General features: G+C 42.6%; 1 protein-coding gene across 4 annotated transcripts in view; it reads right to left on the bottom strand.

Annotated features, from left to right (window-relative positions):
* The window catches only part of PISD (phosphatidylserine decarboxylase), a 107,538-nt gene that overhangs the window by 72,757 nt on the left and 21,336 nt on the right, over positions 1-13,445 (bottom strand). The window contains exon 1 of one of the 4 annotated variants that reach the window (XM_030217602.1): positions 10,242-10,269. The exons of the other annotated variants lie outside the window; for them this stretch is intronic. Within the exon in view, the coding sequence (XP_030073462.1) occupies positions 10,242-10,249 (8 nt within the window). The 5' untranslated portion in view covers positions 10,250-10,269. Of the gene's footprint in view, positions 1-10,241; positions 10,270-13,445 lie in introns of those variants that run through there. 4 annotated transcript variants of the gene reach the window in all.

Genomic DNA, 13,445 nt, shown 5'->3' with positions numbered 1-13,445 from the left:
CAACCTCGCCCGACTCGACTCTGTGGAGCCACGTCCACGATGGGGGCGTCGAGAGGTAGACTCCCTCGCCCGCATCGGCGAAGCTCCCTCCGCCGACGTAGTCGGGGAGCCTTCCTGGGAGGCGGCGGCAGCCGGTACCGCACGCGGCACCGACGCCGGAGACCTCACCTTGGGCGATGGGCCAGCCGGCGCCACGCTCGACGGTACCGGTGGCGCAAGCACCGCCGGTACCGGAGGGTTAGGGCGCAACAGCTCTCCCAGAATCTCTGGGAGAACGGCCCGGAGGCTCTCGTTCAGAGCGGCTGCAGAGAAAGGCATGGAGGTCGATGCAGGCGTCGACGTCAGAACCTGTTCCGGGCGTGGAGGCTGTTCCGGGCTGTCCAGAGTGGAGCGCATCTACACCTCCTGAACAGAGGGTGAGCGGTCCTCTCGGTGCCGATGCCGACTCCCTCGGCGACCCAGAGCTCTCGGTGCCGACACGGGAAGGGGACCGATGACGATGCTTCTTCGACTTCTTGGAACGAAGCATGTCACCAGAGCTTCCCGGCACCAACAAGGAGGACATAGAATCCAGCCGTCGCTTCCTCGGGGCCGAGGCCGAAGGAGGTCAGTCTCGGGGGGGCTGTACCGCAGGAGCCCTCAGGGTAGGGGGAGACCCACCCGAAGGCTCACCGCCACCAGCAGGGGAATGGACAGCCCTCACCTGCACTCCAGACGAAGCACCACCGTCCGACGACATCAGCAGACGAGGTCCCGGTACCACCGACGTCGATGCAGCTGTCCGATGTCTCAGCGCCGATGCAGAGGGCCGATGCCTCGATGCACTCGATGCACTGGCGGCCGAGGATGAAGCTCTGGACGCTGAAGACGTCGATGCACTCGATACCCCCGGTGCCGATGCCGACGAAGAGCCCGAGAACAAAACGTTCCACTGGGCCAATCTCGCTACCTGAGTCCGCTTTTGCAAAAGGGAACACAGACTACAGGCCTGCGGGCGGTGCCCAGCCCCCAAGCACTGAAGACACGACGCGTGCCTGTCAGTGAGGGAGATGACCCGGGCGCACTGGGTGCACTTCTTGAAGCCGCTGGGAGACTTCGATGTCATGGGCGGAAAAATCACGCCGGCGAGATCAAAAGTCGAAATGGCGGAAAAGGCACCGTAAAAACAAGGGGAAGAAAACTTCGACCCGAGGCCTAAAAGCGGCCTACCCCGACGACGAAAGAAAACTTACCGGGGCGAAAAAGCTGAAAATAGCGGGGGGAAAAAAGACCAAAGAGTCTTTTTCCACACAGAATGGGTTTGTTTTTTTTTTTTTTGAAACAACACGACGAACGCGCGAGGTCGACTTTGCGGGGCCCGACACGGCGAAAACACGACCGTACCGAGCGCGGACAAAAGAAGACTGACGAACACGAGCCGGTTCGGGCGGGAAGACTGCCGCGCATGCGCGGTGCGCATGGACGCGCGAGGACTAGCAAAGGCCTTTGCTAGTGAAGTTTCCGATTGGAGGGGCTGCCGTGGACGTCACCCATCAGTGAGAACAAGCAGCCTGCTTGTCCTCGGAGAATAAATTTATATTGACAATGTCAGACAGGATAAAAAGGTGCCCATCATTAGTTTCAGCACCAAGCCTAATGATAGTAGCAATTGTGCAGACCCTTAAGGTGAAGATAACACCTTGGTACAGCTGTAGGCAATCGTGAACCTGTTCACGGACCCAGAGGCTAACTATGGGGCCTCGTTTGCGTAAGTCAGCTGGAGCTGAAAAGTGAAGCCATGTGCAAAAAAACATTGTTGCTCAATGGTAGGACTAGCCCTGGCTCCGGATCGCAGGTGACCAAGATAAAACAAAAACATATTATAATCTACATTAAAAATCATTACTGAGAAAGTTTTACCAAAAAGGACAAAATGTCAGAAAAGAAAAAGATAACTGCCCCTGTGGGGAAAAAAAATCATACAGAAGTACATACAAACTCATTGACCGCAGAGCTGTCACTGGTAAAGAACTTCAAAGAACTGAGAACACCAAAAAAAGTGAGAACTACTCCAAACCTCAAGCTGAAACATGCTGCACTCACAGAAATCAGCCTTAAATTTGTCTAACAAATGGAAAGTAACAGCAGAAGAATAAAATCTGTAGAAAGAGAGAGAAAAAAAGAAAAAGACACCAAAATAAAATAAAAAATAAAACCCAAAACAATTCTTCACAGAAATGGGGGGAAAATATTATTCAATTAACTCCATCAACCAAGCCTGGAACAGAAAAATTCTGGAGAAATTTATATTAGGATCCCTCAGAGACAATAGAAAAGCAGAATGTTTAACAAAGCATACAAAAGAAATAGAAAAGGCAAAGATCAAACCTAAGGACTGGCCTGAAGTAAACCCTCATGAGGAGGAACCATATTAAGAAGCACCCTGGTCTTGAAGGAGTGTCCAAATTTTGACTCAGGCATTTCTCGACTAAGACCTGGCCAACTGTAAAATTCAACTGACAGAACTAGAATTCCACAGTGATTCATAACAGGAAGAACACTTTTTTCCCCCCAAAGAAAGACCTAAGTTAATGTCTCCGAAAAACATCAGCCAAAAACTTGTCTACCTACAATTCATAAGCTGTTCACAGTAATAGATGCTAACAGAATATATGAACATGTAGATCCTATCACAACAAAAAAACAGACAAGAAAAAAAAAGGAACATATGCAGAGCCCCCAGTATCTTGAGGCAAAATTTGAAAAATTCAGCAGTAAAGTTTCCACAATCCAGTGATAATCACCTGGCAAATTTGCAGATATATGAGATTTTAGCCAAGAAAAAAAATTCAAACAGAGTAAATATGAATTAAATATAAGGAAGCCTTATACAGCATCCCGATATATAGATGATTAAATATATCAAGTTCACCATGAACAAAGCAGATTAGACTCCTTAGACTCCACCTGAATTATGAAGATGGACAATTTGTAATTCCTAATATCAAGGACCAGCAAGGAATATTTCAGAGAAATTCCCTGTATTAAAAAACAAACAAACTTGTTTTGTCTGGCAATTAATTCTCTAAGCAGTCTTATTAACTCCTAGACACTAATGATTCACACATCTACTATTTGAAAATTATCATCAGTATGCAGGTGATTTGGCCATTCTATCCCCTACCTCAGAAGTCTTCAAAAGAACTGAAACCTGCTAGAGACCTCCTACAAATTACTGGGCCCTACACACTTTAGAACATAAATACCTTGACTAGAGATAAAGTGCATCTGGGAGATTTAAGCTATTAAAAACAGCAAGTAGAACATTAGAAATTATTTGAAAAGAAGTGAACACGAAAAGAGAGAATATAATTATGCCTCTGTATAGATCCCTGATACAACTACACCCTCAGTACTATGTACAGTTCTCGTTGCCCTACCTCATAAAAGACAGAGGCATATTTTCAAAGCACTTATACTTACAAAGTTCCACAGTAACCTATGGATCTTTGTAAGTCTAAGTACTTTGAAAATGAGCCCCATAGTGAAACTAGAAAAGGCACAGAGAAAAGTGCCAAAAATGATAACATGAACGGAACACCTTTTGGAGAAAAGATGTCAGAATATATATGATAGAAATTTTTCATGAATAGGATGGATCCATTAAATAGGGGACAGTTGTTTAATCTGTCAAACAGAAAGACACTCCACAACATTAATAACCAGCAGACTGAAAACAGATCATAGAATGTCCTTTTGAATGCAGTGTATAATTAAGCTGTGGAATCTGTTACCAAAGGATGTATCAAGGTGATTAACATAGCAGAGTGGAAAAGAAATTTGAACAAGTTCCTGGAGAAAAAGTCCACAAAAGACCATTAGCCAGATAAACCTGGGAGAGCCACTGCTTTTTGGGAACTGCTGGCTACTTGTGACCTAGATTGGTCACTGTCCCCCAATACCCTAAGGCTTATCTATCTTCTGCTCTACTCCCCTTTCTTCTTTGTCCCCCCTCCCACCTTCAAATCCTATCCTTGGGCTAGCGCCTATAACATGTTCTGGCTGGAGCTGCAGATCTGGCTGTAGCAGCATGTCTCGTGGCAGCTCCTTCCTCCTTTGCAGAGGGTCCAGGCCGCACAATTCCACACTGCTCAATTTGAACCTTACAGGGCTCCACAGACACAGAACTCCATGGTTCAAACTGAGTGGGTTGGAATCACATGGCCCAGCCCCTTTGTGAAGGAGGAAGGAGCTGCCATGAGATCCACTACTGCCACGAGACCCACAGCCCCAACCAAACCAGCTTACATGTCTGATCTGGTTCTGGTTGGTGTGGCAAAGAGGAAAGTTACATTGGCTTCCACTTAAAGAACGCATTACATTTAAGGTCTGTACGCTGGTTCACAAAATCATCCACGGAGATGCTCCGGCTTATATGACAGACCTTATCGACTTGCCATCCAGAAATGCTAAAAGATCAGCACGCACATTCCTAAATCTTCACTTCCCCAGTTGTAGAGGACTAAAATACAAACTAACACATGCATCTAGCTTCTCCTATATGAGCACGCAGCTATGGAATACATTACCAATGGACCTGAAAATAATTTACAATCTAATCAATTTTCGCAAATCACTGAAGACCTATCTCTTCAACAAAGCATACCACAATGACCCATAACAGGAACTGTAATACATCACCTCTTACTGAGATCCAAAATGTTTTTTCCTTATGCTTATTGCTTAGTTCTTGTAGATCATCTATATTCTCTGTAGTATACAAATTGCATCTATACTCTGAAATGACGTACTATTAATCTATCTATTTAATCTTCCAGGTCATCAATATTCTTTAGGTTATACCAATTGTCTCTTTTACTCTGTAATGACGATCCATTATATTAATCACAATCTATTATGTAATCCATGTACTCTATTTAATATCAACTGTACCTTTTTACTCTGGAATGGCAAATGCCATGAAGGAACACTGTAAGCCACATTGAGCCTGCAAATAGGTGGGAAAATGTGGGATACAAATGCAGCAAATAAATAAATATTGGGCGGGGTGGCACTCTGTAGCAATGCATATGTATTATTTTTCTCCCTCAGTTCACTGCTCTCCTCTCTTCCACCATCCACACCCTGAGGCCCCAATAGGGGATATTTCAAGTGAGTAGCCAAGTGGATTTTTGAAACCCTGCAGATATCAAGCAACTGATAAGTTCCTCTCATATTATGTCTTCAAGACACCAATCAAAAGACATAATGGTTAAAAAAATTAACATATGTAGTTTAACAGCAAAGTATGTTTATTATATCTAATATACTGCTTAACTTGTTCAGAACAAAGCAGTTTACAAAGTAAATTATATAAAACACTAGTAAAAAAAGGCCCGTTTCTGATACAAATGAAACGGGCACTAGCAAGGTTTTACTCGGACTGTGTATGTTTGAGAGAGTGTATGTGAGAGTGACTGTGTGTGAGAGAGAGAGTGAATGTGCAAGTGTGTGTGTGTGAGAGAGAGTGAGTTTGGGTTTGAGTGTGTTTGTGAGAATGAGAGTGTGTGCAAGTGCGTATGTGAGAGACAGTGTGAGAGAGAGAGAGTGTGTTTCACACAGATACATTGTGTGCGAGAGAGAGAGTGTGTGTGAGACACAGACTCTCTGTGAGACTGAGTGTATGAGACCAAGAGAGTGTGTGCGTGACTGTGTGACACCTAGAGAGTGAATGTGATACAGTGTGAGACATAGAGTGTGTGAGAGTGAGAGAGAAGAAGACATTAACTGTGAGAGAGAGAGAGTGTGTGTTTGTGACAGAGATACACCCACTCTGGTGTCGGGCCCCCCCCCTCTCTCTCTGGTGTTTGAGCGTTACTGTGCAAAACGCTGAGCTCTGGCTGTGCTTCAAGGAACTGACCAATAAATTATTAATTCTCTGATTGCATTTTACAGGTCTGCTTGAAATGCTCCTCTAATACAATTTAATTATCATCAAATGGTTGAGTAAAGGAGGCAACCAGAAAAACATTGAAAAAAATTAAATTATTGCAAAATTAAGAATATAAAATACAGGCTGCTCTTATATTTTATTGATACCACTTGAACCTGCTCTGTTGGACTATATTCGTTTATCATATCTAATTTTCAGTTTTAGTTATAGAATTTCCAAAGCAAAGTACAATAAAACACCGGTACACTATGAGGCTCATTTTCAAAGCACTTAGCCTCCCAAAGTTCCATAGAAACCTATGGAACTTAGCCTCCCAAACTGCTTTGAAAATATGCCTCTCTATGTCCATTTGGCACCTATCCTAATCACAACATTATTAAACCTCTTCATCCTCTACAACCATGAACACTTTTAATAGTACAATATGTACGTACCTGGTATCTCTAAAATAAAATATTATCATACAACCAAAAATAAATTGCTTCCCCCCACACACACACAATCATAAGAACATGGCAAAATTCTCCATCCCAATCCCAATTTAACAATAAAAACATCACAACCAATTCCTAAAAACACTGTTACATAAAATTCTAGAGAAAAAAATGCAGCTTCAGCACCCCTCAAATAACAGTCCACCTCACTGTGTCCCAGGTAAACTGCAAATGGTTATCAAACAATCTAATTCTGCTTGAAGACACAAACATCAGACAAAGCAAAGCTTCTCCATGATCCAGATCCTAATATGTGACTGTCTTTGGGAAAAGATGACTAAAGGAGCAGATCCAAACATTGAAAATGACCGATTTTCTATGTCAAGGGTCCATAAGCAGTCTGCAAAAAGTTAGTGAGCTTCTGTATCTTTTTAATTTTTTTTCCACATAAAAGGATGGGATTTGGACTGTTGTATTACTAATTGTTTGCTTTAACAGAATTCATTAAAGTCTCTTTTTTTTTTGTTTCTGGTGACTTTAATCCCCTTTTCCCAGAGATGGTCACATATTACCAACTAATAGGAGCAGGATTCTATATATCGCACCTTAATTTCTACACGGATATCGAAGCGCATTCTATAACAATTATCGTAACGTAATTGGTTAACTAGCTAATTAGCGCTGTCAATGGGAAGTTAACAATTATCAGCACTAATTGGCATTAAGATTTATACACACAACTCGCTAAGTGTATTCTGTAATGTGGTGCACATAAATTCTAAGTCACATACTTGAAAAGGGGACATAGCCATGGGCAGGCGTGGACGTTTCGAAAATCTATGTGCGTTGTTATAGAATACACCCGTTCTGTGCAGCTCCTCTACTACAAATTGGCTTTGGCTGACTTCCAAAATGCAAGATAGTTAAGTTCCTCTCAAATCTCCACTGAGATTAAAGCACTGGATAAGGGGAAACCAAACAACATATTTTAAATGAATTAAAAAAAAAGTTTTTGATAAAGTCCTGCACCAAGATGTAATGGCATCAGAGGTAATTGAAAGAGAGAAAAGGATAGATGGAACTGAGTGGCCATTTTTCACAAAGGTCTCCCAAAAGATCTTTTCTGAGACCAGAAACCAAGTGGTAAAGTCTGCAAATTATATAAAATGACTCTGGACTGTCACAAGCAAAGCAGACAAGAAAAAAAAAAGATCACACAAATTGACGGTGGTGTGCAGTACAGTGGGAGACAAGTTTAGGACAGAAAAGTCAAATTAGCACACGAGATGACATAATTTTTTTCAGTGTTTGCATTTAGGGGTCTAATTTGGCTATTACCAGTCAAAAAAGATCAGCAGCAAATCAGGGCTGTAAAAAGTATTCTGGTGTCAGAAGGCCACTAAAACAAAATGGGGGGGGGGGGGGAAACAAGAATTGGCTTTCCCTTGACAAAGCTACTAGAAGAGAAATTCAATAAATGGGTCTCCTGATAGATCTGCAAAGCACTCTATGATCCAGTTCAAGGTGCACTTGTCACCCAACCCCCACCAAGGATACAATACACCTGGGAAAGGTACAAAGAACAAGAAAGAGAATTAAAAGGTACAGAACAATGTCTATATGAGCAGGGCTCCAGCTTGGGAGCGACACAACAGAAGGGAAATATGATAGAAGTGTAAAGTCATGGAAGAATTAATCAATCACAATTTCATAATATAAGAGCAAGAAGCACTTGCTGAATACCAGGTAGCAGGTTTAAAGCAAGAAAGGGAAATTGTTCTTTTTCACTTAAGGCAGAGTTAATCAGTGAAGCTCACCAGCATAGGACCCTGTGAGACAAATCAGAGCACTGGAATCACAAAGAGATTAGATATATTTAAGCTAATGCACATAAGAGATATCACAGAAGTTCAGTGTATCCCTAACCCATTACTGCTAGATATAGCGAGAGTCTGATGAGGATGGACTGGTCAGTCACCCTTCCGTACATATCCCATTTTTGTAAACACTTCCTCCAAGCATCTGTGCTTGCTTCTGCTGTTCTCTGTATACATAGTCCTGTACCCTGACTTAATTTGACACATCCTAGGTTTGCACCCCAAATGGACTGCCTCTAAGATATTCCCACAGTTTAACACAGGACATTTTAATAAAAGATGATAATAAATATACTTTAAATAACTTAAGGGTTTTAGGGCACCCAGGCCCCTCCTTCCTTCTGCTTTACAGCTTTGAAAACAAACTACAATAGCACAATCCAACTTACAATTTACTTGTATATCAGGGCAACATCATCTTTAGCTCATTCTGCACTGACAAATGTATTATAAAGGTCTCTCCAAAATCTGAATCTAAACTGCTAGAATTAGGACTAGCCCAAAAATGCTAAGCATGGCAGCAGGAAGACAGGTCACCACCCTCCCTGAATCTCTCCTGCTGACATATACATCCATTCAGGAGCAGCACTGATAGTGTAAATCCTTTGGTAATAGGAAGGGGGAGGGGAGAAATACATAACTTTCTAGGACATCTCAGACAGCACACCACACTGGCTGTGCATAATATACTCAGTAATACCAAGGTCTCAAGAGCACTTTATCCTGTGTACACTGTATCCACCAAAGAGAAAAGAAAACTGAGATCTCACTTATTCTCACTGTCGCAAAATGCAAGCAGAAGAAAAATTTGTGGAAAGACATTCATGATTGTGCCCTTCTCACCTTGCTATGCCATCTGGCTGGAAGAGTCTGGGTACCATACTCTCTCTCTCCCTCTGGCCACATTCACATCCAGTTTAAACCTTACCTTTCTGAGAATGCTTTTAAATTGTAACCACTTCTCCATAATAAATACATTCCCTACACTCTTTGTCTCCATAGAACAAGGGCTGTCCCTTATGTGTATCAGCACTGCACGGCCCACATCTAGCAGCACTTTAGAAAAAGTTGATAGTCTCCAAGAGTTAGAGCAATCACACTTGTTAGAAATAAGGATTGAAGCAAAGGTGAAAGTAAGCACTACTAGAGCTGAGAATTGAGTAAAGGGAAAGGTTTCAACTTCATCCACTAAACCTTACTCACTAGAGTTCATGTTAGGAGAATAAAAAGCAAAGAAATAGTAGAGGATGCCACAAAACACAACTAGCCACGGAGATATGGTAAAACTCCTTTGTGACTTTCCACAGAGGCATCTGTTTGTGTGTTTGCCTTCCTTAGGAGAAAAAAAAAGTACAGACTATGGCCTTTATTGAACAAAGTCCAGCAGAGGAGTTATCCAATGTTTTCACAAATTATTTTTTCAAAGTATTCATGGAGCATTACTCAAAAGCTTTTACATGGCTCAACACACATTATACCACATAAGGATAACCCCCCCCACTTCTTATTGTGGGTGCAAGTGGCCAGGGTGACTGAAGAGCTGCAGTCCCAGTTCTTTTTGTCTGAAATCAGAAACACTGCTTGTATTTAAGCTTCCCTTGCCAGGAAGGCCTAGCCTTGCACAGCAGTAAGTCAGTCAGCTTCAGCTGAGGACCTTCACTGTGACTTACAGCTACAGTGCTGGTGCATAAAGCCATAATAACCCCCCCAAAATCTTAGAAGGTGCTCATGAAGGTTCCTGGTATTGGACGCCCTTCCTCTCTTGACCAGAAGAGGATATAATAATAAAAACTGAATTACATTATATCCCGGTGATAAAATCTCCTTACAAACACGTCTTAAAATTTAGCCCTGAAAAAACCAAAACCAAAGGCTTTCATTCTAAGAAAGTAATCCTGTACCATTACTTTAAGTAAAAGCAAAAATAAATAGCTATTTACTGTACGGTGACAGAAGGCAGGCCGGATATTGGGCGAGCTGTCTTCTGTGACCCCTTACCATTTCATTGATACTACAGCTGGGCAGCCCTTGCTCACTTGTGACTTGGTGACATTTCATCTGTGAATTCCTTCAGCCTGTTGGCTTTTATCTGCTCCAAACTGGCAGCACACCTACTTTTCCCCTCTTAATTCAGAAAAAAATTCCACACACAAAAAAATCAATAAACAGTTCATCTCACACTTGTGTAAGCTGTTATGTACTGCCATCCCTGAGCATTTAGCAGAAAAAAACAGGACAGCCAGTCCCCTGTTGGGCCAATGTTCCATCCAGCCAGATTTTTCCTGATCCTACATTACATGATAGCCTACAAAGCTACCTTCTCATCCTCTGGGTACAACACTTGTCTAGCTATCAATTGACAACAAAAAGTGTCATAAATTCAAGATGCTGCTACTCTCCCCCAACAGCCTACTACACTTACAATGGCCTCTTAGAAGTGTATAAAATCATGCCATTGCTGTAACCTTCATTCCTTGAAAAGCTGCTTTTCTCAGGGCATTCTGCTACACTGCGTTTAGCATTTTTAAGATGATTTCTGAATACAATAGTTTTTGGTATGCTTTGCTAATCATATATGTTGGGGGGGTTTTTAAGTCTTCATTAAAATTCCAAAAAATGAACAGACATACAAGCAATTGCTTACAGAATCACATTGGAACATATCTTCAATCTAATACAAAAAAAAAACTGCCCAGAAAACAGATTGTCATTAAAATGGACCAACAGGATTAAGCAGGTGCTAGCCAAAGAAAACACCTCTAATCATTTAAATTAAAAAAAAAACAAAACCTTTTTTAAAGAGAAACAAAAAACTAAACCTAATTCAATCCAACCATACAGTGGGGGAAATAAGTATTTGATCCCTTGCTGATTTTGTAAGTTTGCCCACTGACAAAGACATGAGCAGCCCATAATTGAAGGGTAGGTTATTGGTAACAGTGAGAGATAGCACATCACAAATTAAATCCGGAAAATCACATTGTGGAAAGTATATGAATTTATTTGCATTCTGCAGAGGGAAATAAGTATTTGATCCCCCACCAACCAGTAAGAGATCTGGCCCCTACAGACCAGGTAGATGCTCCAAATCAACTCGTTACCTGCATGACAGACAGCTGTCGGCAATGGTCACCTGTATGAAAGACACCTGTCCACAGACTCAGTGAATCAGTCAGACTCTAACCTCTACAAAATGGCCAAGAGCAAGGAGCTGTCTAAGGATGTCAGGGACAAGATCATACACCTGCACAAGGGCTGGAATGGGCTACAAAACCATCAGTAAGACGCTGGGCGAGAAGGAGACAACTGTTGGTGCCATAGTAAGAAAATGGAAGAAGTACAAAATGACTGTCAATTGACAAAGATCTGGGGCTCCACGCAAAATCTCACCTCGTGGGGTATCCTTGATCATGAGGAAGGTTAGAAATCAGCCTACAACTACAAGGGGGGAACTTGTCAATGATCTCAAGGCAGCTGGGACCACTGTCACCACGAAAACCATTGGTAACACATTACGACATAACGGATTGCAATCCTGCAGTGCCCGCAAGGTCCCCCTGCTCCGGAAGGCACATGTGACGGCCCGTCTGAAGTTTGCCAGTGAACACCTGGATGATGCCGAGAGTGATTGGGAGAAGGTGCTGTGGTCAGATGAGACAAAAATTGAGCTCTTTGGCATGAACTCAACTCGCCGTGTTTGGAGGAAGAGAAATGCTGCCTATGACCCAAAGAACACCGTCCCCACTGTCAAGCATGGAGTGGAAATGTTATGTTTTGGGGGTGTTTCTCTGCTAAGGGCACAGGACTACTTCACCTCATCAATGGGAGAATGGATGGGGCCATGTACCGTACAATTCTGAGTGACAACCTCCTTTCCTCCGCCAGGGCCTTAAAAATGGGTCGTGGCTAGGTCTTCCAGCACGACAATGACCCAAAACATACAGCCAAGGCAACACATTAGGGTCATGGAGTGGCCTAGCCAGTCACCAGACCTTAATCCCATTGAAAACTTATGGAGGGAGCTGAAGCTGCGAGTTGCCAAGCGACAGCCCAGAACTCTTAATGATTTAGAGATGATCTGCAAAGAGGAGTGGACCAAAATTCCTCCTGACATGTGTGCAAACCTCATCATCAACTACAGAAGACGTCTGACCGCTGTGCTTGCCAACAAGGGTTTTGCCACCAAGTATTAGGTCTTGTTTGCCAGAGGGATCAAATACTTATTTCCCTCTGCAGAATGCAAATAAATTCATATACTTTCTACAATGTGATTTTCCGGATTTAATTTGTGATGTGCTATCTCTCACTGTTACCAATAACCTACCCTTCAATTATGGGCTGCTCATGTCTTTGTCAGTGGGCAAACTTACAAAATCAGCAAGGGATCAAATACTTATTTCCCCCACTGTATATGTTTATTTTCAAATTTGCTATACCAATCTTCCAGACAAAATCAAAGTGGTTTATAGCAATACGAGTCAAGATGGAGGCAAATAAAATACTTATAGAGCATCAGATTAAAGGAACGTTAAGAAAACAGGCTACAGCAGAAAGTCCAGTTTTTCTAACTGATCCATGAAGCATCATCATTAATAATCACTGAAAGCCAAAGAAAATATGTTTTTTTTTAAACTAAGTTTTTACAAATCCCAATCGTAGGCAATCCTGTTTTTGAAGCAGGGATAGATAACCCGACATTTGGCAGATGGCAAGGGCTGGGCATCACAAGATTGGAACACCTATTATTGGACAATGGGGAAATGATAACATTTGACGCCATTCAAGATAAAGTGGGATCAGCTTGGGGAAATAGATTTGCCTATGCACAGGTCCGACACTATGTGAAATCCTTGAGCCAAGTACCCCTGAGAGGGCGGATGGGGGAGCTGCTAAGGGTTTTTTTTGAGGAGTTACAGATAGAGAAACAATCTGTATCAGCATTGTATGGGGCACTGGCTAGGCGTAAGTCCCAGAGGCAATATGTTGATCTTAAGCGAAAATGGGAACAAGATCTGGGGACCTCCCTGGCAACATGGGATGTGTCAGCCACCTTGAAGGGCATCCGGGCATTGGTAACAGATGAGAGGCTGAGGGAGTGTGGTTATAGAGTGGTCCTACGGGGGTATATGTCTAGAACACAATTGGCTCATATGTTGGGGCCGGACAACTCGGGGTGTTCTAAATGCGGAGGGGGTCCCAGCT

This window comes from Microcaecilia unicolor, chromosome 11 (genome assembly GCF_901765095.1).
Source record: "Microcaecilia unicolor chromosome 11, aMicUni1.1, whole genome shotgun sequence".
Lineage (NCBI taxonomy): Eukaryota > Metazoa > Chordata > Amphibia > Gymnophiona > Siphonopidae > Microcaecilia > Microcaecilia unicolor.
This window is presented reverse-complemented; position numbering and strand designations above follow the sequence as displayed.